The sequence below is a fragment of the Anser anser genome, assembly GCF_964211835.1.
Source record: "Anser anser genome assembly, chromosome: Z".
NCBI lineage: Eukaryota > Metazoa > Chordata > Aves > Anseriformes > Anatidae > Anser > Anser anser.
The window spans coordinates 63495210-63517287 of NC_139723.1; the positions used below are offsets into that span (position 1 = coordinate 63495210).

The 22078-nt window shown below is 35.9% G+C and overlaps 1 protein-coding gene across 2 annotated transcripts in view; it reads left to right on the top strand.

The window, feature by feature from the left end:
* JMY (junction mediating and regulatory protein, p53 cofactor) overlaps window positions 1–22078 on the top strand; it is a 90230-nt gene that overhangs the window by 41471 nt on the left and 26681 nt on the right. For both annotated transcript variants that reach the window (XM_083819044.1, XM_083819045.1), the window contains exons 4-6: window positions 1185–1354; window positions 11052–11217; window positions 15361–15548. In XM_083819044.1, the coding sequence (XP_083675170.1) occupies window positions 1185–1354; window positions 11052–11217; window positions 15361–15548 (524 nt within the window). The remainder of the gene's footprint in view (window positions 1–1184; window positions 1355–11051; window positions 11218–15360; window positions 15549–22078) is intronic.

The window sequence follows — 22078 nt, forward strand, 5'->3', positions numbered from 1 at the left end:
ACTAAACCAGTTCAAGCATGTTGGAATTTAATTAGAGCAAATTCTAAATGTATTTAGTTCCTTTTCTAATGTGATAAATGTGCCAAGTAAAATACCCCCCTAGTTAATAAAGAATGTATATTTATAGTTACTTTATTTTTTTCCACATAATATTTTTATGTACAGCTGTAAGGATTGTGAGAAAGAACACTGGGAAACAAAATGTCTGGAGATTATTGACAACTGTAGAACTTTGGTGTGCAGGTTGTTTTCTTGTTTTGCTATGTCTTTTGTTTTTGTTTTTTTTCAAATGTGTGGGTTTTTTTGGCCTCCTCCTGATTTTAGGGAGGTCTTATATACCAAAATAATAACACAAGACAGGGGAAAAAACACGTGACTACAAACAGGTATTTATTACCAATAACAGCATGTAATATCTTTTAACATCTAGGGACCAAATGCTACCCTTTTGGTTGAGTTTCATGGCTTTTGCTTTGCAAGGCTTTTGCAAGTACAGCATCGTGTGATTGTTCTGTATGTTAAAAACGGTGAAAATCTCATGTGTATTAGCTCAGGTGTTGTCTGGGGCTCAAAAAGAGAGTCTGAATCAAGGGCAGATTGTACTTTATTAGTTAATTTAAGTTAACTCTGTCAAATAACTTGCATTTTGATTTTTTAATTTTTGTTATTTAAATTCATTATTCTTGTAGAATTGTAATTGACTTGAAGATGAAATTTTTGTTTTAAATTATAATTCTTGTTTCACTGTGCAAATTTCTATTAAACTTACTACTGCAATGTAGAATTTATCAAGGGAACTGGAGACCAGTATGTGATGATAGAGGTTTTCTGAAGCAGGGGAAATTTGGGATGCAATTTAAGACCACATGGTAACATTAAACAGTGTTTTTACTAAGTCAAGAATTTGAACTTGTGGTTCAGATGTTCAGGTATTATGTATTTAGAATAGTTCCTCTGTGAATAACAAAAATTGGAATTACAGTGATGAAATTATCAACAAATAGCTAATTGTATAAATCCTAAGAATAATTGGATATGAATGTTAGTACTCTGTAAAATGTCTATTCTACTAAGAGAACTCTGTATGTTTTTTGATACAAATGTGTGCATGGTCTCTACAGTAAAATTACTAGAGATTTGAAGACAAAATTGATAAGCTTTCTGCTTTTTCTCCCCTTCTGTAGCTGTGTATGATCGAATGCGAGCAGACCAGAAAAAATTCGGTAAGGCAGCATGGGCAGCAGCAGTGGAACGTATGGAAAAGCTTCAGTATGCAGTTTCTAAGGAGACTTTGCAGTTGATGCGTGCTAAAGAAATCTGTTTGGAGCAGAAGAAACATGCATTGAAAGAAGAGGTAAATTTTCATAACAATAGATAGAAAAATTAAACATGCAGAGGAAAAAAAAAGAACTGTAAAGAGTGTTAATGCACTTGAAAGTCATAATTTTTCAGCCTTTAATAATAAAAGTCAGTATTTTAACATTCCCAGCATCCTACCATGTTAGGCGCATCCTACCACGTTAGGCAAATGGAGTTGCAATGTTGGTGTGGTGGGTTTTGTACCTACCACCTATTTATATTTTCCTTTCACCTTTTCCTGTTTAGTCAATCAGGAAGATGGCTTCTACTGTTAATGTTTACAGCAGTCCACTGAAATGAATAGAAGAAAGAGAAAGGGATAGGAACAGAAATATACTGCTATGTAATCTCCACACTTTATCTCTTAGAGACGTGAACACCTTTTTGGAGTAATTTCTGACAGTACAGATGGAAGAAGTCTGCACATTAGTAATTACATGGATGACTAGCCTTGTTCTACAGCACTTTCTTTGTCTCTGCTTAATCTATTTGTTAAGGCAGTCTTCCAGAGGGGATGGTGGTAGCTAGAGCACTTGAGGAAAGAGTACATGCGTTAAAATTGTGCTTAAATGCCTTAGCAGGAAAAAAAAAATCACATGTATTGGATTTTATTATACCTCCTCAGAGCAAAGGTACTACCAATCCTCTTTTAAAATTCACTGTCTTGTGGATACTAAATGTTAAGAACTTGGCTGTCATACTTATGTTAATGTACATTTTAACCATGGAATTGCTTATTTTAGAGCACTTTCAAATTCATGTTGGCCAGCAAAATTTCACTAACCTGGTGGCTTTGTTATAAAAAGGTTATGCAGAGAACTAAGGATTTTAACACAGTGTAGATTGGTAGGTTTGCAGGCCTAATAGATTATGTACCTATTTTATGAGTTTCTGTAGAAGACAGACAGCTTGATGTTCAAGGAAGAGAGATTAAATGAAAGACCCACAGCATGAAAAATAAAGTTGTCTTCTTTACAAGGCTGTGTTTGTATTTAGAAAGCCAAGAGTTTTCAGAAAACCTGAGTTTATCAGGCTGAATTGATGAGAGAATCTAGCACTGACAGTTGGAAATATTGTATTTAATATATTCACATGTTTAGGCTAGGTGTGCACTGTCTTTCCATTAGCACATTTTATTTTTTTCCCAGTGGAGTCCTCTTGTGAATTTTTGATAACAGAGATTTGGTTTGGTGAATGAATGATTGTTTCAATGTGGAAAAGCATTCGGGGCTGGATAGAAAAACAAATTATGTTACAGTATAGTGGTGTGATGGAGGTCTCTGAAGTGAGAAGTTGAGGGCCTTTTGGGAAGGAGAGATGAGAAACATCCGATGGGTGTGAGTCAGCATGGTGCTTCAGGATTACAAGGTATTGGGAGTTCTGGATCAAAACAAGCTGATGGGGTGATACAAAGACCAGCTTCTGTTCTGAAATGTCTTTTTTGTGCTTTGAGAATGTAATAGCCCTAACTGTGCAAATTTGGATGTGACAAATGTGACAGGGAACCTCATATTGTAGGTGGCAGGATGCAGTCTTATCATAAAAGAAAATGTTTCTTAGCTGGTGATATATTAGCTGGTTGTTTTGGAAGAGATGGCATTGAAAAATAAATAAAAAGATGATTAGATAGATTTTTTTTTCCTTTAAGCTTGAGAAGTGAAGACCTTCCTGCTGTGTTTGGTTACACAACTTTGCTCCTACTGAGTAGGAAAGGGAGACAAATGGGAAATAATATACTTGTTTTTCTTATACTTAATAATCCCTTATTCTCCCAGTCTAAAATTGTCTTTCTGATTGATTTTTAAGAGGGATGAAAAAATATATCCTTGTTTCTGAAAAATGTTCTTGTTTCTGTAGTTTTCATTTAGTGTGTTAATCAAGCACTTTTTTGTCTCCTAAAATGTGTCCATGCTTAAATACCTAGAAAGCTGCTAAATTTTCCACATTATCTTTATAGGTAGATCATCTGCCTCTTTCTCACCTGAGCAGTAATAAAATGGTTTTCTCTATGTATAATACTTTTAAAAGACTTTAATGAATAATTGCCTGTGGAGGAACAGTATCTTTTGATTTTGGTTTCAGTACAGATTTTCCAAATACTGTGCAAAACTTTTATTTGGAGATGATGGAAATAAACACAAATACTACAGACTTGGTAAAGCCTGTGTAAGCTGCAGATAACAGCAGCTGTGTTGGAGCAGTACTGTTAGATTGGCATTCAGGAGGTTTGTTAGTGTAGTACATGTAGTGTAGTTCTTTCTGTTTTCTAGTGATGTCACAACAAAGGTGGAGTTCGTTGGTGACAAAATTGGGAGATTTTTGTTATATCATTGAAATGACATACTGGAAGAGATGGATAATCCTAGAGACTAACATAGCGGAAACAGAATGAAAGTACTGGGGTCAATTCTAGATTAGCCATCTGACATAGTAGAAATGATTTGTACATAGCCATGGCACTGCCAAAAGCATGAACAGTTTCTGGAAATATTTCTGACCTTTACAGCCCTTTATTATTCTGCAAGTGTTGGTCTTCAGTTTAAATACCTCTTCTTCTTCACTGGCATTTATAATCTCTAATTTAGTTACAGGAAGCTGTGCTATGTCTGCTCAGCCTTCATTTTGCTAGAAAAAAGCAAGTCAGGAGAGGCTCTATATTCAGTTTATTGACCTGGTAACCTTTTCAGTAACTGCTCTGCTTTGGGCTTGTTTCTTTAATGGAGATAACCACTGTTACATTTATTACAATTGCAGCAATACACTTCTGTCTTTTGTGTCAATGTATCTTTTGAAATAAAACTTGGTGAGCCCTATTGGATATCATGTAGTCCCTGCCTGTTGACAGGCCTACAGAGGCCTAGCACCAGCTGTTCCTGTACCATGCTCTTTTATCAGCAAGGGTCTGTAGCATTATGAAGATTGGGGACTGAAATTTCCCAAAGTCCTGGATGCCAAACCTCTGCTAGACACACTACCAGCCCTCTGAGCTTGGTAGGTACATAGAATCAGAATGGTTTTGGTTGGAAGGGACCCTAAAGATCACCCTGTTCAGCCCCGCTGCCATGGTCAGGGATGTCACCCACTAAATCAGGATGCTCAAAGGCCCATCCAAGCTGGCCTTGAACACAGGGATGGGACATCCTCAGCTTCTCTGGGCAGCCTGTTCCAGTGCCTCCGTACCCTCTGAGTGAAGAACTTTTTCCTAGTATCTAGTTTAAACCTACCCTCTCTTAGTTTAAAGCCATTCCCCCTTGCCCTATCATTGCACTCCCTGACACAGAGTCCCTCCCCAGCTTTCCTGTAGGCCCCCTTTAGGTACTGGAAGGCCACAACAAGGTCTCTCCAGAGCCTTCTCTTCTCCAGGCTGAAGAGCACCAACTCCCTCAGCCTGTATAGCTGATGGGTGATCTGCCAACCAGCTGTCCCAGGTGTGTACAACTCAGGGAGACACCGTCATCTGGTTTGAAGGGAGTATGTAGTTGTGAAGTAAAAGAAACCCTGCTAGAAAGTCATGTGAAAAGTTTCTTTAAAGGATTATGTTGATTAATTTACTTGGAATTACCATGTGGTTATTAGAGAAGAATAGCTGGTCTCCTGCTACTTGATCCTTTTGCACCCTCATGTATATTATTTATTGGATAAAACAATATAAAACAGCTAAAGTTGGCAGTTGAACTAAAAATAAAGTCCTCTTTTTAATACTTAATTTCTTTCTCACTGTGACAGTATTTTTTTTTAAAGTTTTTGCTTATTTTCATGCATGGACTGACGACTACTCTAGTCACACATCAAAAGCTGCTTAAAGAAGCTGACCATGTCAATTATGGTGCCTTTGAAATAACATTAGTGTCATCAAATTTTAATAAAATGCCAATTTTAATATTTTGACTTATCTAAGAGAAATGGAGATTCCCATAAATCACTAATGCACTTACATATGTAGAAGGAATGTAATTGAAAGTATAGAGTGATAAGGGATTTAGGCAGTTTGCTACAGTAGGAGGAACAGCATATGGCCTCTAACTTTGCATGCATAAATACTTGGGATTTGAACAACATCTGTGAAGTCTGAACGGTTAGCTTTATGGTTATCAGTATTTTATTTATTTATTATTTTTGTACCTTAAAGGAGGCTATAATGAGGTGGGAATTGGTCTCTTCTCCCAAGCACCAAGTGATAATACAAGAGGAAATGGCCTTAAGTTGTGAGAGGAGGTTTAGGTTGGATATTAGAGACTTTTTCTTTACTTTCAGAGACTTTTTCTTTACTGAAAAAGTTTTTTCAGTATTGTATTGTATTAAAAAGTTTTTAGAGACTTTTTCTTTACTGAAAAAGTTGTGAAGTATTGGAACAGGCTGCCCAGGGAAGTGACTGAGTCACCATCCCTGGAGGTCTTCAGAAAACATGTAGATGTAGAAATTAGTAGCATGGTTTAATAGTGGACTTGGCAGTGCTAGGTTAAAGGTTGGACTATATGATCTTGGAGGTCTTTTCCGACCTAATTTGATTTTATGATTCTGTGAAAAAAATCAAAAGAAGAACTCCACACTAATTACATATTGAGCTATTTTATTTCCTGCTTGGTACCACTCCAAATTGCATATGCTTTTCTGAATTTTGTTTGAGGGGAATGATGAAAACTTTCATTTTGAGGCAGACCAGAGTCTGTTTTTGTGGGCTGGTTCCCAAGCCTTGTCCTCATGACAGTAAACAGAATCACTAGATCACAGTGAAAATCCTTGGTAATCCTCTAAGTATGTGAAATAGTTTGGACAAATGGAAGTGAGTGACTGGACACTTAAATTCTAACAAGTCCCTTCCTGCATGTACAGGAATTAGTAACTAGTCTTTTTTTTTTCCGCTTTAGAAGTGTAGAGCTGAGTTCTAAATATTCACTTCAAAACAATTTAATTTATATGGTAAACATTTAGAGATACTTTAATAAAAATTAATTTCAGCAAAGTACTGCTTGGGTTCTTTATTTTTTTTCATAGTTTCATAATTCTGAAAGTTCTTTCTTTTCCTGTACATTAAGCCTGAATCAAAGATACATCTGCTTCCAATGACTTTGAATATTTAAGCATGTCTTGGATTTCATGACTGTCATTTTGCTTTTGCCTGCGTTGGATGCATTGGCAAAAATAGGAATTTTATTAGGGATTTTATTCAAGAGAGCATGAGTAGCTATTCCTAGAAAAAATAATATTTTTTGTTGTTGTTGTTAGAAATAAATAGCAGTTTAGTAAAGATGCAACAAAACATTTTTTCACCATGGTAGCTTTCCTTGTACCTTTTCGCAGCCATTTTTCTTTCTGTGCCAGATTTTTGGAAAGGCTAAGTAAAAAACTAAATCTTTGAATCTGGGAAATCTTTGAATTTTTATTTAAACACATTTGAGTCAATTTTAATAACAGATTATAAATGATTTTGCTTTCTTCACTTCCAATGTTACAGTTGATGGTGGCAATAAAATAACTGCTCAGTACTAGTGCAAAAACAAGTGGTATTAACTGAATTAATAAGCAGATACTTAAATACAGAAGAAGATTTCTAGCAGGGAGTAGAGGAAGGAGTAACTGGAACAGATTTCCAGTAGGAGTTACAAACAGACTTTTGTGGGAGCTTTTTATTGTTTGTTTGTTTTTGCAAAAGCAGAATAAGAACTACAGCAACAACATGGAAATTACTTCAAGAACTCGCTTTAAGAAAGCAGTTATTTTTATATTTGTCTGAAAGCATTCTACGATGGTAGAAAGCTGGATTTGATGACCCTCTGTGCTATATTCTGTTTGTCTATTTTTTAATTAATTTTGTTGTCTGTTCTCTTAGTATGTGTGCTACAGTTCTTGTAAGAGGCTTTCTGTTTTAATCCATTATACCTTTATTACCTGTGGGGGGTTTACAGATGGTGTTTTTCTTCCATAGAACTATTAGGAAAGCTGGGTTCCTGCTTAAGTTCTTCACTTAGTATGAGTGAGACAACAAATACCTTAAACAATGTAACTTATATTAGGGCTGCAGGGATTAAATTATTTGCTTGAGTGAATGCAGGCAGTTTACGTATAGCAGGAAATTGAACTCATATCTCCTCAGTTCTAGTTCTTCATCCAATTGCAAGATGTTTCTTTACTGTAATTGCATTCTCACTTTAAAATTCCTGGTATTTTTATCACTATGTTGATCAGCCTGCGACTTTTTTACGTGTTTTCTTTCCTAGCAAGGATGCAGCAAATTACTAGAACAGTTTAGATAACATAAAGAGTCAAACACTCTTAAATTATAAAACAATGCTCAAATTTTCCTAAAAGTGATGATGCTGGTTTATTATCCATATGTACTATCTCATATGAACTTCCAACACAAATGGCTGAAATTAAAGGTCCTAATTTTTCTTTTTCATGAGGCAGTTGTATAGCTAGATTGTATGACATCCATATGACAATATTCTTTTTCCATTGCTGTTGCATCTCAAAACTGAATTATAGTGATGTTGTATTCCTAAAATAGATCTGGTAGTTGGCAGCATCTGTAGCGTATGCTTGCAGGGCTAAGATTTGGTTGCAGAAAGGTCCTTAATGGTGCAGACACTGGTGCAGCTGAAAGAAGTTTGGAGCTGCTATAACTTGATTAGCTGGTACTTTTGAAGATAGTCAGTTTATGTCTCTGTACAGTCTTTCTGCAAAATCTGTGGATTTAAATTTGTAAACATCTTTTATTAAAGAATATATATATATTTGTCAGTGAACTATAAAAGTCACCCAAATGTGTGTATATGTACATATATATTGTGTCTATTGTATATATACACACGTTTGGGTGAATTTGTCAGTTCACTGACAAAGCCCAAGAGTTTTAAGTTGTGACAGAATTTTTAATGACATCCCTACTGGGTCTGGTTGGGATGGAGTTAACTTTCCCTGCAGCAGCTCATACAGTGCTGTGCTGTGCTCTGGACCTGTAGCTAGAGCAGCACTGGTATCACACCAGTGTTGTGTCTGCTGCTGAGCAGCACTGGCACAGCACCAAGGCTCCTTCCAAACTCCCCCAGAGCCAGCAGGCTGGGGGTGGGCAAGAGGTGGGGAGGGGACACAGCCAGGACAAGGTACCTAAACTGATCAAAGGGATATCCTATACCATGTGGTGTCACACTCAGCAATAAAAGCTGGGGGTGTGTGTGTGTGGGGGGGACCCTCTTGTTATGAGGACGCCTGTCCTCCCAGACAGCCCCTATGTATTGAGGCTCTGCTTCCTGGGACGTGGCCAAACATCTTGCTCATTGGTGGGAGGTAGGGAACTTTTTTTTTTCTTTGCTTTATGCTTCTGCATGACCTTTGCTTGTTCCCCCCCCCCCCCCCCTTTCTTTTCCTTTTAATTAAATTATTCTTATCTCAACCCATGAGCCTTTTTTTTCTTTCCATTGTACTTTCTTTTCCCCCCCTCTTCTTTTGAGGAGGGGCAGAAAGAGAGCAGTTGTGGTGGAATTTAGCTGCCTAGCAGGGTAAAACCAACACAACATAGCATTAATTTGTTGGAAGAAATATCTATGATATATATATATATATATTTTTTTAGAATGAGGAAATAATTTTAAAATGCCAAAACACAGGAATCTCTCTGGCAAATTAACACTATCCCTCTAGTAAGGAAAAACTGGAAGGTTCAAGAGGATCTGTTCTTTCGCCCTGAAATTTGCCATCATCACGTCATTTACTGTTTTCATCACAGATAGTAGCTTGATATGGATGTAGAGTAACAGACTGCCATAGCAAGATGTTTTGGTGTCACTGGACTGATAGACATGAACGATGCGTTATTGATTGTAAGATTTATGATAATCACTTAAAGACTTAATGAGCCTTTCAGGCTGATAGCTAATATATCAAAAATGCATTCAGTAAATAACGTAGTAGAAGGAATTTTAAAAGTAGAAATTTCAAGAAGCTATTCACAGTCCTTCCATCTATTAATCTCATATGGAACAGAATATAATTTAGGGAACTGCTCCTTAGTGTTTAATAAAGCTGTGAAATCCATGTCAGTGAACAATGAAGCAGATGCTAAAAGCTTGCATGCTTTTAAAACAGGGGTAGGATAAAGTCATTAAGTAAAATGCAGTCAGTGTACTTAATATAAAAGGCATCTTAAGAAGCCTTGAGCTGCAAGCTGTCCAGGAGGCTGGAGAACCAGTTTAGAGAAGTGTCACTGCACTGCTTACTACATTTCATCCTCCTGCATATTTGCTGTTGTAACCTTTGTCCAAAAAAGGTTATTGAGTAAGACCAATTTTTGATTTGATTCAGTACAGGTATCTTCCTGGTTTATTATAATTATTTCTAAAAATGCCTGATAAATAAATCCTAGGAAACCCATTTGTGGCTATTAATTACAGTCTTAGTCCTTGAAGAAACCACCAAAAATGTAAAAACCTACTAGCAACTGGTTTTTGAATGTATAGTTTGCTAGTTCTCTTTATTTTTCCTTAGCAGATGTTGCTTTTCAATGAGATAGGTAGATCACAAGTCTTAGTAAAAATCACAATTACTTTCATCCTTCATATGGGAGAAATATAAGACCTTCATTTTTGAGAAGGTAGAGAATTTGAGTGTGTGTCTAACTCTTCTGCATGCAGGTTATAGAGCTGCTTGTCTTTGATTTCCTTCCACAGTGAGCTCATAAGATCCACTTGCATGTCAGTGTTTCTTGAATATGGTCTGATTTGCCAACTGTTGAGCAGTTAAATCTTGTTTTGTTGAATGCATGCTTGCCATAGGTGGAAAGGAGAATGATCTGAGCTCACTTAGGTTGTTCCTTGTGTCTTTCCTGGGTCAGACATATGAGACAAGTGGTAAAATATATAAAAATATTTAAATTACATTTTTTTATCATATGAAAGACTCCAGAAACAGTGCTGCTATAAAATTCTGTACATTCTGATGAGACAGAACTTTCTTAAGCTTTCTGGGTCTTTTTCCTTCCAAGCTGCTGTACTAGATAAAGGTTATGAGATTTTTTTTGAGGAAAAAAATAGGAAAAATAGTATAAAGGGCTGCGGCTTGTCAAATGTTCTGCTTTTCTGCTTTGTTATGCCTTTATTCAAGAAGGTTAACTGCGCAATGCAGGAGAATAAAATACGACAAAATGCAGGAGAATAAAATATGACGAAAAGCACCAATTTACCCCCTTGGTCTTTTTTTTTTTTTTAATTTTTAAAGAAACTCCTCAGTTAAGTTGTTATTACAAGAGGATCAGTACGTGTAATTTTCCCAGTTTCCACCACCTTTCACTTCTTTCCCTTCTTCACCTTTACTGACAATTTTAACTTTATTTTTTTAGATGCTGTTAGCAAACCAACTTTTACACTTTTTGAAGATAGTAGTAATTTCATTATATCTCATTAGAGAATCAAATGGTAGAGTAAATGAATTGTAGGGACATCTCACACTACTCAGTATGTGACTTCGCACTTCAGCAATCACAAGGAGTAAGCCAATGTCTTACCATATGGAAAAAATGTCAAGTATTATAGATGGCTGAAAGTCTGTGCCTGATCAAAACTGATCTTCTCCTCTTGATGTGTTTAATTTTAACATGTTATATTTAGTGTACCAGACTGTATCTAGCTATACTCATAAAGTCAGCGATGTATTCTTCTTATCCTGCAACTGTGTTGTTTTTTTCTCTTTCCATTTAGATGCAAAGTCTGAAGGGTGGTACAGAAGCCATAGCCCATTTGGACCAGTTAGAAGCTGATTATTACGATCTACAGCTTCAATTATATGAAGTGCAGTTTGAGATCCTAAAATATGAAGAGCTACTGCTGACAGCACAACTTGAAAGCATCAGAAGACTGATGTCAGGTGCTTTATGCATTTTAATTAACACATAATCTGTAAAAGATAATTCTCTTCCTAAGAATCTAGTAAAACCTGCGGGAATGAAATGAGAATGGTTTCTCTACCACGTTGAGCTGGATTTTCTAACGTACTGCTAACATTTGCATTTGTTCATGAGACGAATACATACAGATAGAGAAGTTTTGGTATGGTTGTCATTGTCTGTGTTTGGAAGTAAGTATATAAGGTACTATGTAAGGTTTGGAAAACTAAATTCAGGGAGGAAGATATGTCTTAATTACTGGAATTGTCTCATAAAAATCTGCATTGGCATTACTTTTTTCTTCAGAGTGATTAGTTTCCAAAAGATATTCCTGTAAGTCAGAATTCTTCAGCTAAACTTTGAAGCTTGTTGTATTGCTATCTTACTCATTTAGAGCAGTGGTGCAAATACCATGTTTCCAAAACCTATTCTGTATCTTATACTTACAAGCTACTGAAGTTGTACAGGCAAGTCGTACAGCATTTTTGAATCCAGTTCTGTCTTTGGACCTTTTTGTGCATAACGTTTTTATTCACATAAATCTGTTTTATCGTTTAGTGAATAGGGCTTGTGGAACAAATTCTGTTATGGATAGAAAAGTCACTTGAGAATAGAGATATGAAGGTAGGTTGTACTTTGACTTGCCTCTGGAGAAAGAAAAAATATACCTATCACTGTTGTGAAAAGAATCCTCCTTTCAGGCTTGTGGTGGCAACAATATTAACTGCTCCGATGGAAGATCAGGATTTAAAATTCTGACTTCAAAGAAATGTGGGAGCTTTGACCACATGCCTCTGTGGAAAGCTAGTTAGTGATTTATAGATGGTTGTTTGTACTTGGGAAATCAGTACTGATTGTACTGAAGGAAACCTCTTGAACAGGAGGCTGAGAAGAAATGTGTATCAAAATCCTTTCTCTTTGGTGTAGTGATAGTAAAAACTGAGAGCCTTCAGACATTAAGGCTGCTGTAAAGACATAATTGGTCATTACAAGTTGTCACTAATGTTTTCTTCAAAAATCTCAAAAAATGCTCAGCTCCACAGCCTGACCCAAAATAAAACAAAGCCCCAAGTCAACTAAACAAACAGCCCTCTCATTCCTGGATGGCAGCAAAATAGTTGACTGTTTTGGCTCCCTTTGCTGTTTTAAAATTATAAAGTATTCTTTAATAAAGAAGTCTTATTTATATATATATATATATATTTAACTAGAGCTGTCTGTGTTAGAATGAATTATTGTTTTTAATAATTCTCAGACATACCAGAAAATGGAAAATGCAGTTCCTAAATCTGTTGAAATTTTGTTCAAATGATTAAGTTACCTCATTGGACTTTACTTGGGCAAGAGGGAATAGAGAAATAAATTGTGTGAAAATTGTGACAATAAAGGAGCTACACCTTTTCCAAACTATTCTATACCTAATCTGAATGAAAGCTTCTCAATGATGTAGTGGTCTTTTTGCATGTGCAACTTCAGTGGGTTAAAGCAGAAAAGTATGGTCTGTGGCATCTTCAGTTATGCTTTCTTTTTAAAGCATACTTACAGTCAGTAAAATAATAGCCTTTTAATTGGGCACATCTGTGTGATTTGAAATGCATGTGTCTTAGTGACTTCTAGAGGCTGTTGCTATTCTTTCTTCATTGACTATATGGGCTCTGTGGAGATGTATTGGGGGGTTTTGGGTTCTGTTCTGATTTACAGGACATTAGCAGTACTATAGGTGAAGTCCCAACTGAGAATTTTTTGAGAGCATGATTTGATTTCTCTGCCAGATTGAATTTGGAGGTTGAAAGCTAGAAGAAAAGTGTTTTCTTTTGTGAATTCAGCACATTGAGTCTGAAAAATATTGAATAAAAATGCATTGCTGTATTTTAAATGGCAGTAGTAGTCTTTTACTGTCATTAATCAAATACCTGTACTAAAATTCAGAAAATGTGAATTTACTAAGTTAAAAATTTTAAGTGTGTTATTCTGTCCATACAAACATCTTTGTAAGATGGGTTTGACGTGGATGCATTGCCATCAACAGAGCAAGTGATAGCGGCTTACTGTTTCAGTTGGAAGCTATTGAACAGTTAGAAATAATGCAGATCTTATCTAAAGAGGAATCATTCTCACTGTTTTATTGAAAGTGTTAGAGCCATTAGAAGTTTAACTACCTACCAAACTTATAGTTAAAATGACCTAGTCATTTTAGAAGCTCAAAAGCTGTTCATAGAAAACTTGTGGAGTTTTTGAAGGAAGTTGCAAGAGATTTGCCAAGTTTTTCTTCTATTGGTAAAAAAATAGTTTTAGATGTTTTAGGACTGGTATGTTTGACTGGTTTGCAGCTGAGCTGTTGGGGTTTCATTTATAAATTCCTCCTTAACTCTTCATGAAAGCAAATTCTAAAACAATTTCCATGTAAATTCTCCTTCAGACAGGATCTTCTGTGAAGCTATTTTATTCACGATTGCAATGACAGGTGTCCTGCCAATTAGGAGTGCATTATAGTAAACAAATCATAACCTGATTTCTATTACCTGACACTTGATCACCTCTTCTGTTTCCTCACTGGCTGAGTACTACAGGTTCACAAACTACTCGACGCTCCTCTATACCATATATGTACAATTTTTCTTTTTTTCAACCCTTTAATTTCTCCCTTTTCCCTTTTTTTTTTTTTCCCTTTCTTATGTTTTGAGAACCTGTGATCTTTATTTTACTGTTCCCACACTGCTCATCCTGTTTTTCTCAAGCTTCCACCTTATTTTGGAACAGTGAGGCCTTCTACTGTCCACTTATCTACTTAGCATTTCTCCTTGTTATGACTACACAACTGCCTTGGAATACAGAAAATTAGTTCTCTACTGCAAAAACACAGCTTACTTTCTCACAAAGGGGGTTCTAATGACTTGGCTGTTTTATGTCTGGATGAAACTTTTTTTTTTAACTGAACACTAAAGTAAAGACTTAAGTACATCTGTTTGTATTAATTTTATTTTAGGGTTGATATAATTCTGTTATTTCTTTTCTGTTAGTGCCATGTCCAGCTGAGCTGAAATTAGCATGACACAATCAGATTTTTGGTTATAGCAGAGACCTTGCGCACAAATAACATGAACTAAAAACTGCTTTTATAAAACGGTCAGTGTTCTGAAGAAGACCCTGCCTTCTTCCCCAGATAGTCTAGGAGCAGAAGTAGGAGGAAGTTATGGTCTTCTTGAAAGGTAGTTAAAGGAGAAAGGAGAAGGCTTGGTAGTGCTACAGAGGAGTCACTTGACAGTCATGCCAGCTTTAAGTGCTGCTTAAGCCATCAGTAATGCATATCTTTCTTGGTGTATTGCAAGCAACTCCTACTTGCTATGCCAATGAAGCAGGGAACGAGACCTTTTCTGCTTCTTCATTGAAACATTCAGCAAGGATTGATAATTACCACTTTCCTTCTTGGCAAGAGATGAGAAGTCAACATTCAGAGATGAGCTCAATGTTACACTGAGTGCTCCACTCAGGAGGCTAAAAATCATGAGTGTTGATAAAACTATTTACAATGACAAGCCTGTAATGCTTTGAAGGATTGCCTTGAAGTTACCCTCCCACTGCTGCCTCTGAGCACAGGACATGACTGGGAGGTCAAAGACCTTCTGAGAGGATTTTTATCGTTGTGTTGTCTAATTTCCCTCCCATGAAATTAATAGTAGGTTGTGGCAGAAGAATCCCATGCTAAAGGCTTCAGAGGGTCTGTATATCCTGAACTTTGTAATGAAGACCAAAGGATATTACTGTGCAGCGTGGATTCCTTATAGTAAAGAGACCCAAAGACGTGCATGGGCATTGTGATCAAGTTATATTACAGACTTAAGCACACGTTTACAGCGTTTATTCTTTAATGTTCTGAGCTTACCTGAATAACAGGTTGTATGTTTCATTTGTATTGATTTCGGTTTGTCATACAACCTTTAAAGCCTTATAGTGCTTTGCTCTTTAATGCTGTTACACTGACCTTTTGTTTCTGTTCTTACTCAGAAATGACTCTAGCATTCTTATGCATTAAGTCTACTTGAGGTTGTTGTTGAACAAAACAAAACATTAATCAAATACAAATTATTGATTTGACTTTTTCATTGCTGACATTTTTAAAACAGAGAAGAGAGATGAAGTGGTATATTATGACACTTACGAAAGTATGGAAGCCATGCTTGAAAAAGAGGATATGGCAACATCTGCACACTTGCAAAAAGAGGAGCTGCAAAAGTTGCAACAAAAAATTCGCCAGCTGGAAGCAAGGCGTGGACGTATTTCAGCCAAGAAAGCCTACCTCAGAAATAAAAAGGTACTAATAAATTGCAAATTTCTAGCGTAATTAGCAAATTTAATAAAACTTCTAAAGATTATATTTCAAAGATTACATTACATGCAAGTCTCTTAAAATTTTTGTGGACTATATTTAATAAATACTAAAAATTATTTTACAGTGTAATTAGACAAAATAGTATGTATTTTCAAATCAATATCTTTAAAATTCAGTATATCTTATAGCTTTAAAGGAACCTTTCATCACTTGGAAGACAACAAATATAAAATTGTTTCTATTAACTATTCAGAATACTTGCATGTGGAGATTTTATCATGTTTTTACAGAGAACAGATTTATGTCTTGATTTATAATTTACAGAAGAGAATCTTCAAGAGTGTTTTCTCTCTCAAGTTATATTTTCATTCTCTCACTTTGTTCTATGAAACCTAAGTGTTACGTCATTGATTCTGTTTTCCAACCATATATGCAATGAATTCTTAATTTATAAAACTAGGTGTATACTTATGTACTAAAATCAGAGTCATTTTCCTTTTTGATGCATTTCATGGTTGAGATGTGCAGAAAATGGTTTTAATACAGCAAAGATTTTGAAATTGTATATGAAATGTAGGTAAGTTTATTAATTCCTTTTTCCAGAATGACTTGTTTTTTGTTCCCAAGCAGTTTGCAGTTACATCAATATGCATTATTAATAAGATAGCTTAGTGAGTAGAATAGATCAAAATTTTGATATACCAGTGTAATACTTCTTAAAAAGAGTATTTCTACCCCATACTATATACTGTAAGGCTATGTAAAAGTCTCAGTTGAGATCCCATTCTAAATTAGGGTCTTTATATTTTGTGTTTGTATATGATTAGTAGAATATGAGAAGACTATAAATAATTATAAAAGCAATTTCTCTTTTTAGCCAGTTACAGGAAGTAGTTTGCTCAAAGCCATTGTGTTTATTTTATGTGGTTTTATAAAAAGTATCAAAACAGTACTTCTTAGTCCTTTAAGTAATAAAGGACTCTTGTTTGTCATGTTATGTTAATTAATGTAGGCTACGTTGTAATAATTATGCTATTTTCTCCTGAATATGAAGAGACAATGCAGGCACCTTATGGAGTACACAGACCTGCTTAAAAGCTAGAGGCTGGTTGTTTTTCCTTACTTACCTTAAGGAATTACCAAGTTGAGAAGTAACCCTGCAGCAGGAGTTTAGCAGGAGATTTTTTAGTGTGTCATACCAATATAATTAACTAGGCACTGTCAACTGGTTTATTTGTTTCATGGTTATGCTGTGATAAAATGCCCTGTTTATGGTGAAGAAATTGGTTGTTTTAGGTACAGCACTGCAGCATGCCTACTTGTGCACTAAAACATGATGTAGGGATGTGTACGGTAGTATTGCTCATCAGGGCAAAAAGAATCATCAAACTTAGTAGCTTGGTTGCATTCTGCAGCATTTGTATGAAAAGAGCACAGCACATTAGCCAACAATATTTATGTTAGAGGTAGTTATTGTAGTGGCTGTTACGACTGCTGAATATTACTTGGAACCCTTTTCAGCTTACTAGTAAGTACCTAAAAAATCAAGACTCTTGTGTCTTTGATTGAAACATAAGCAATCATTGTATATGTTGAGTTGCCATTCTAGTTACATTGCAGAATATTTTTAATGAATTCTACTTACAGTGCCTGATGCAAATTCATTATACTTTACTGACCTGTGAGGGGAAAAAGGGGCTCTTGCCTTGAAGTTTTTGCGATTTACCTTAGGTATGCAGAACAAAGATACAGATGGGGTACAGAAGTGGAGTCTAGATGGTGAGAATGAGTGCAGTGATAACTGAATGCTAAATGGAGAAAAGAATGAGGTTTTGAGGCTGGTTTTAGAAAGTACTGACTATATAAATCTCTTTCTTAAAAGTCTCTCTCTCTCAGGTATGTAACATTCATTGCTGAGAGTCTATTTCATGTTTTTCAGATTGTGTTCCTGACAATGTTTGTTTCAGCTTAAAATGTAGTTTTAAGCAAGTTCAGATTGGATTAGTGGGGTTTTGGTAGGGTCTGTGGTGGTGTGTACAAAAATGTTGTGGTATATTTAGAATTTATAGTCCTTGCTCATTATTAGCTTTTTGGCAATTGAAAAAAACTCTTAGGAGAATGCCTCCTTTCCAGCAGCATATGTGTATCATGATTAAGGAAAAAGGAAACAATAGGAAATGATTCTCTATGATCAGTTTTTATTTTTCAGAGGAGGTTGTTTCACCATCCAAGTATTTTAAAATTTTGTCTGTTGAGATAATGAAGCAAAAGGAAGCAGTTATTGTGTGTAGAGTAAGACTTCTATGTAATACAAACTTCTGTGACTATAGTCACTTTGTTCTCCAGAAATTCTTTACTTGTTTTTGCAGTTGATACTTTTCTTAATAACATCAAATAATTTAAAATAACCTTAACTTAGAAGCTTTTTCTAAAGATTTGTTAGAGACCTTACTCAGTTGTATTTCTGAGTTACTGGGCCAGCAATTTTTAAATGTATGGCTTTGCTGAGCTTGATATTCTTTCGCTATACAATTATTTTACTAGTATGAGTATAAATTCTTATATTCTCAGCTTTTTTTTTTACAAATTTTACATCTATTAAGCAGTCATTTCCTGATGTTACTTTGTGTTGATGACAGTTATAAACAAAAGAAGATTTTTTTGTTGCTATTATTATTTTCCTTTTTTCTTTAAAGCTTGTTACAGATTTTTCATTTTTTCATGCAGGATGTCTCTATTGTTAACCCAGTCTACCCCCTGCTGGCTGGACAGTAGTATTAATTAGTTTTTAGTATGAAAAACATCTGTTTTATTATGGATCTAGATTTATAGCATAGTCGTGGTAATAATGATACTCTAGAAGTTGTTTGTAAAAATAACTTAAAAAAAATGGAGTTAAGAAGAAATTGAATTATTTGACATCCAGTAAAAGTATTCCTCATCATGAGCAGTGGAGAGGAGCAACTGCTTGGTGAAACAGTTTGGAGTGTGCTTATAATGCATTCTCTGATCTAAGAAGCTTGTTCTGTTGTGTCCATTTAATAGGAGACCATTACTACTTTGCAAACACACAGGTTAAAGCATGGCCCACGCCAAAGCAGGTGTATGTACTTACAGCAACAGTTAACATAGGGTTATGTTGTATACTTTCATAATACTATTATTACATTTTAAGGGTATAACTACACAGAAAGCTTACAATATGCTTCCTGCACACACTGAGTTTACTAAAGCAGAAGATAACTTTCTAAGTGGGATGCTTTTCAATTTGAAAGCAAGGTTTAGTGGATCTAATTAAAATAATACTAATACAGACCTCTTGGTTTAGTGGCACTAACTAAAATTATACTAGTACAGACCTCTTTTCTATATAGTAGAAAAGAGCAATATATATATATATATATAAAAATGATAATATATATTATATTATTTCTATATATGTTATATGCTTCTCCCAAGCACCAAGTGATATGCTGAGGAGAAATGGCCTCCAGTAATGCCAGGGGAGGTCTAGGTTGGATATTAGGAGAAATTTCTTTAGTGTTGTGCAGCATTGGAACAGGCTGCCCAGGAGAGTGGTTGAGTCACCATCCCTGGTGGTCTTCAAGAAATGTGTAGATGCAGAACTTAGTAGCATGGTTTAGTGGTGGACTTATCAGTACGAGGTTAAAGGTTGGACTGTATGATCTTGGAGGTCTTTTCTAACCTGAATGATTCTATGATTTTATGATATTTCATGTTACTGTTCTTAAATGTAGTAGCTTATCCAGTGATAAAGGTTGAAATGGTTCATTAGCTCTCCTTTTCTGTCTTTACAATAGAAGCACAAGTTGATATTATAGAAACCAGTCAGATGATTGAAAGAGAAATAAACACTTCTGCTGTATGCTTTCTGAAGTTCGTACAGTTAATCAACATGTTTCGTGAAGTGTGGCCCTCTGACTGGGCATCATGCTCCTACTAAAGTTTTACCAGTCCTGAGATGGAAGGATTACTTCACATGTGTGGCAGGCTACACTCCTGTTCATATACCCATGTTATGATGTTTTATTTTTTTTGCCATGGTATGAGGTTATTGATTTATGTTAATCTTGTCATCCACTGAAGGACTTTGGGGTTCTGGTAGACAAAAGGCTAAACATGATCCAGCAGTACACGCTCGCAGGCCAGAAGGCCATCTGCATCCTGGGCTGCTTCAAAAGAGGAGTGACCAGCAGGTGGAGGGAGGTGATTGTCCCCCACCTGGACTGCTGCATCCAGGTCTGGGGCCCCCAGCACAAGAAGGATGTGGACCCGTTAGAGCAGGTCTAGAGGAGGGCAACGAAGATGATCAGAGGGCTGGAGCGCCTCTGCTGTGAGGAAAGGCTGAGAGAGCTGGGGATGTTCAGCCTGGAGAAGAGAAGGCTTCAGGGAGACTTATTTGTGGCCTTTCAATACTTAGAGGAGTCTTATAAAAAAGATGGGAAAGAACTCTTTACTCAGGTAGATAACGATAGGACAAGGGGGAATGGTCTTAAACTAAAAGAGGATAGATTTAGACAAAACATTAGGAGGAAATTCTTCACTGTAAAGGTAGTGGAGAACAGGTTGCCAAGACAAGCTGTGGATGCACCATCCCAAGGCCTTGGCCAGCCTGATCTAATGGGTGGCATCCCTGCCGGTGGCAGGGGATTTGGCGTTAGATGATCTTTAAGGTCCCTTCAAACCTGAGCCATTCTATGATTGTAATAATCCAGGTCACTTTCTTCAGTTCTTCCACCAGAGTATTTTTTCTTCATCCTTAGTTTGCAGTCAGTTGTCTACAAATATGTCTACATCTACAAAACGTTTACACCTTGTCTACAAATAGAACCCTGCATTTGTCCATCTGAAATTGCAACCTTTCTTTTTTAAGAACATTTCTGTAATTAAGATGATTCAGAAGTCTAGTCCTGTGCTGCAACATGTTTTCAGCCCCTCCTCGTTGCTTTTTTTTAAAAAATAATTATTATTTTTAAATAATGGAGGCCTAATTAAATTGAAGTAGGTCATTATTTATTAGTATAAAGTCAGCACCAAACATGTTTTTGTCCAGTTTATGATCTTTCTTTAAATGCTTAAAATATATTTCTTTATTGCTCTTATTCAGAAATGTTTAAATATTAATGCTAAACAGAATATTTCAGAAAAGTATGATCCCAATTATTTATGAGAGTATCTTCTTGCAGTTTGTATACTTCTTTAGTCTTGCTAGCATATCAAAAAGCCAACAACAACAAAAAACCATAAACAGAACCTACAATCTTAATTATTTCATAATATTCTTTTAATCAAAATGAATGCATAGAGAATAAACTGTACAGGTAAATCAGTACAAGTTTTACAAAAAGTTAGATTCTCTAATAATATTCTTAAGCTATTACTGTGTCTTTGAAATGCAAAAATTAGGTAGAATGTACCTCTGTAGTTACAACTTTAATGGATTATCCTTTGAGGTGGTATTAATTGAAATCAATGGGGAAAAACAAACAAACAAAAAAAAACAACTACACAAGCAAACATAAAACCCGTCAGCATTTAGTTATATGTACACCTCTGAAGTTGGGACAGTATTTCCTCAGAAACTAGTGCTCTTGTCAGAGCATTGCATGTGTATGGCAGCAAAATTGATAGACTTATGTTCAAGACAACATGGTATTTCTTGCCTATGCAGGAACCCTGGCTACCTTTTTACAAACGTGAACGTGGTCGCATAGTCAGTTTTTAGGAGAATGTAGGCGTATTTCTGCAGCTCCCAGTGTCTAAAACAGGGCATTTTTATCCCTTCCCTCTGATTTTGTGTCTTTCTGCCACGAATGCAGAATCTTGCTTGATGGCTGATCTTGATCAGCTGCCCCAAGTAATGTGTGACTGTAAAGTGCCTGTCTGGCTCCAGCCACTCAGTCAAGCTGATGGATCCTGGGATGCCCCATAGGTTCTTCCAGTTGCAGTCACACTCCAAACTGTTTCCTAGTAGTGGCCCCTCTTACACAGCCATGAGTCTTGTTTCCAACTACACATCTGACCTTGTTCTATTTCTGTCTGGTGCCAGTACTGGCTCCAATTTCATGGCCTGTATTGAGGGATGTCCTGCCCCTCAGAATTGTCCTATGAACTTGTCCATCACTTCCCTACTCGAAGGGTGTGCCCCATGCTTATTCTTTGCAACAGATACTTAAATCAGGTCTTTTTATATAATATACCTTACGTTTGAGTGTCATGCTTCTTCTTGTTATCTACTGTTTTCTTTTAATCTATTCTTATTCTCAGGCAACGTAATAAATGCTTGTTTTGAAAACAGATACTACAGCCACAAACTTGGTATAACAAGTAAACTGCGTTTGCATAAAATTGTAACAACTTTATTCATGTTTGTGCTTTCAGATTAAACATGCAAAAGATAAGCTCACACTTGTAAATGGGAAGCTACCTACTTGCATAAACAGAAATACATAATACATGATTATTATCCATGTATACAAATGCATGGAGCT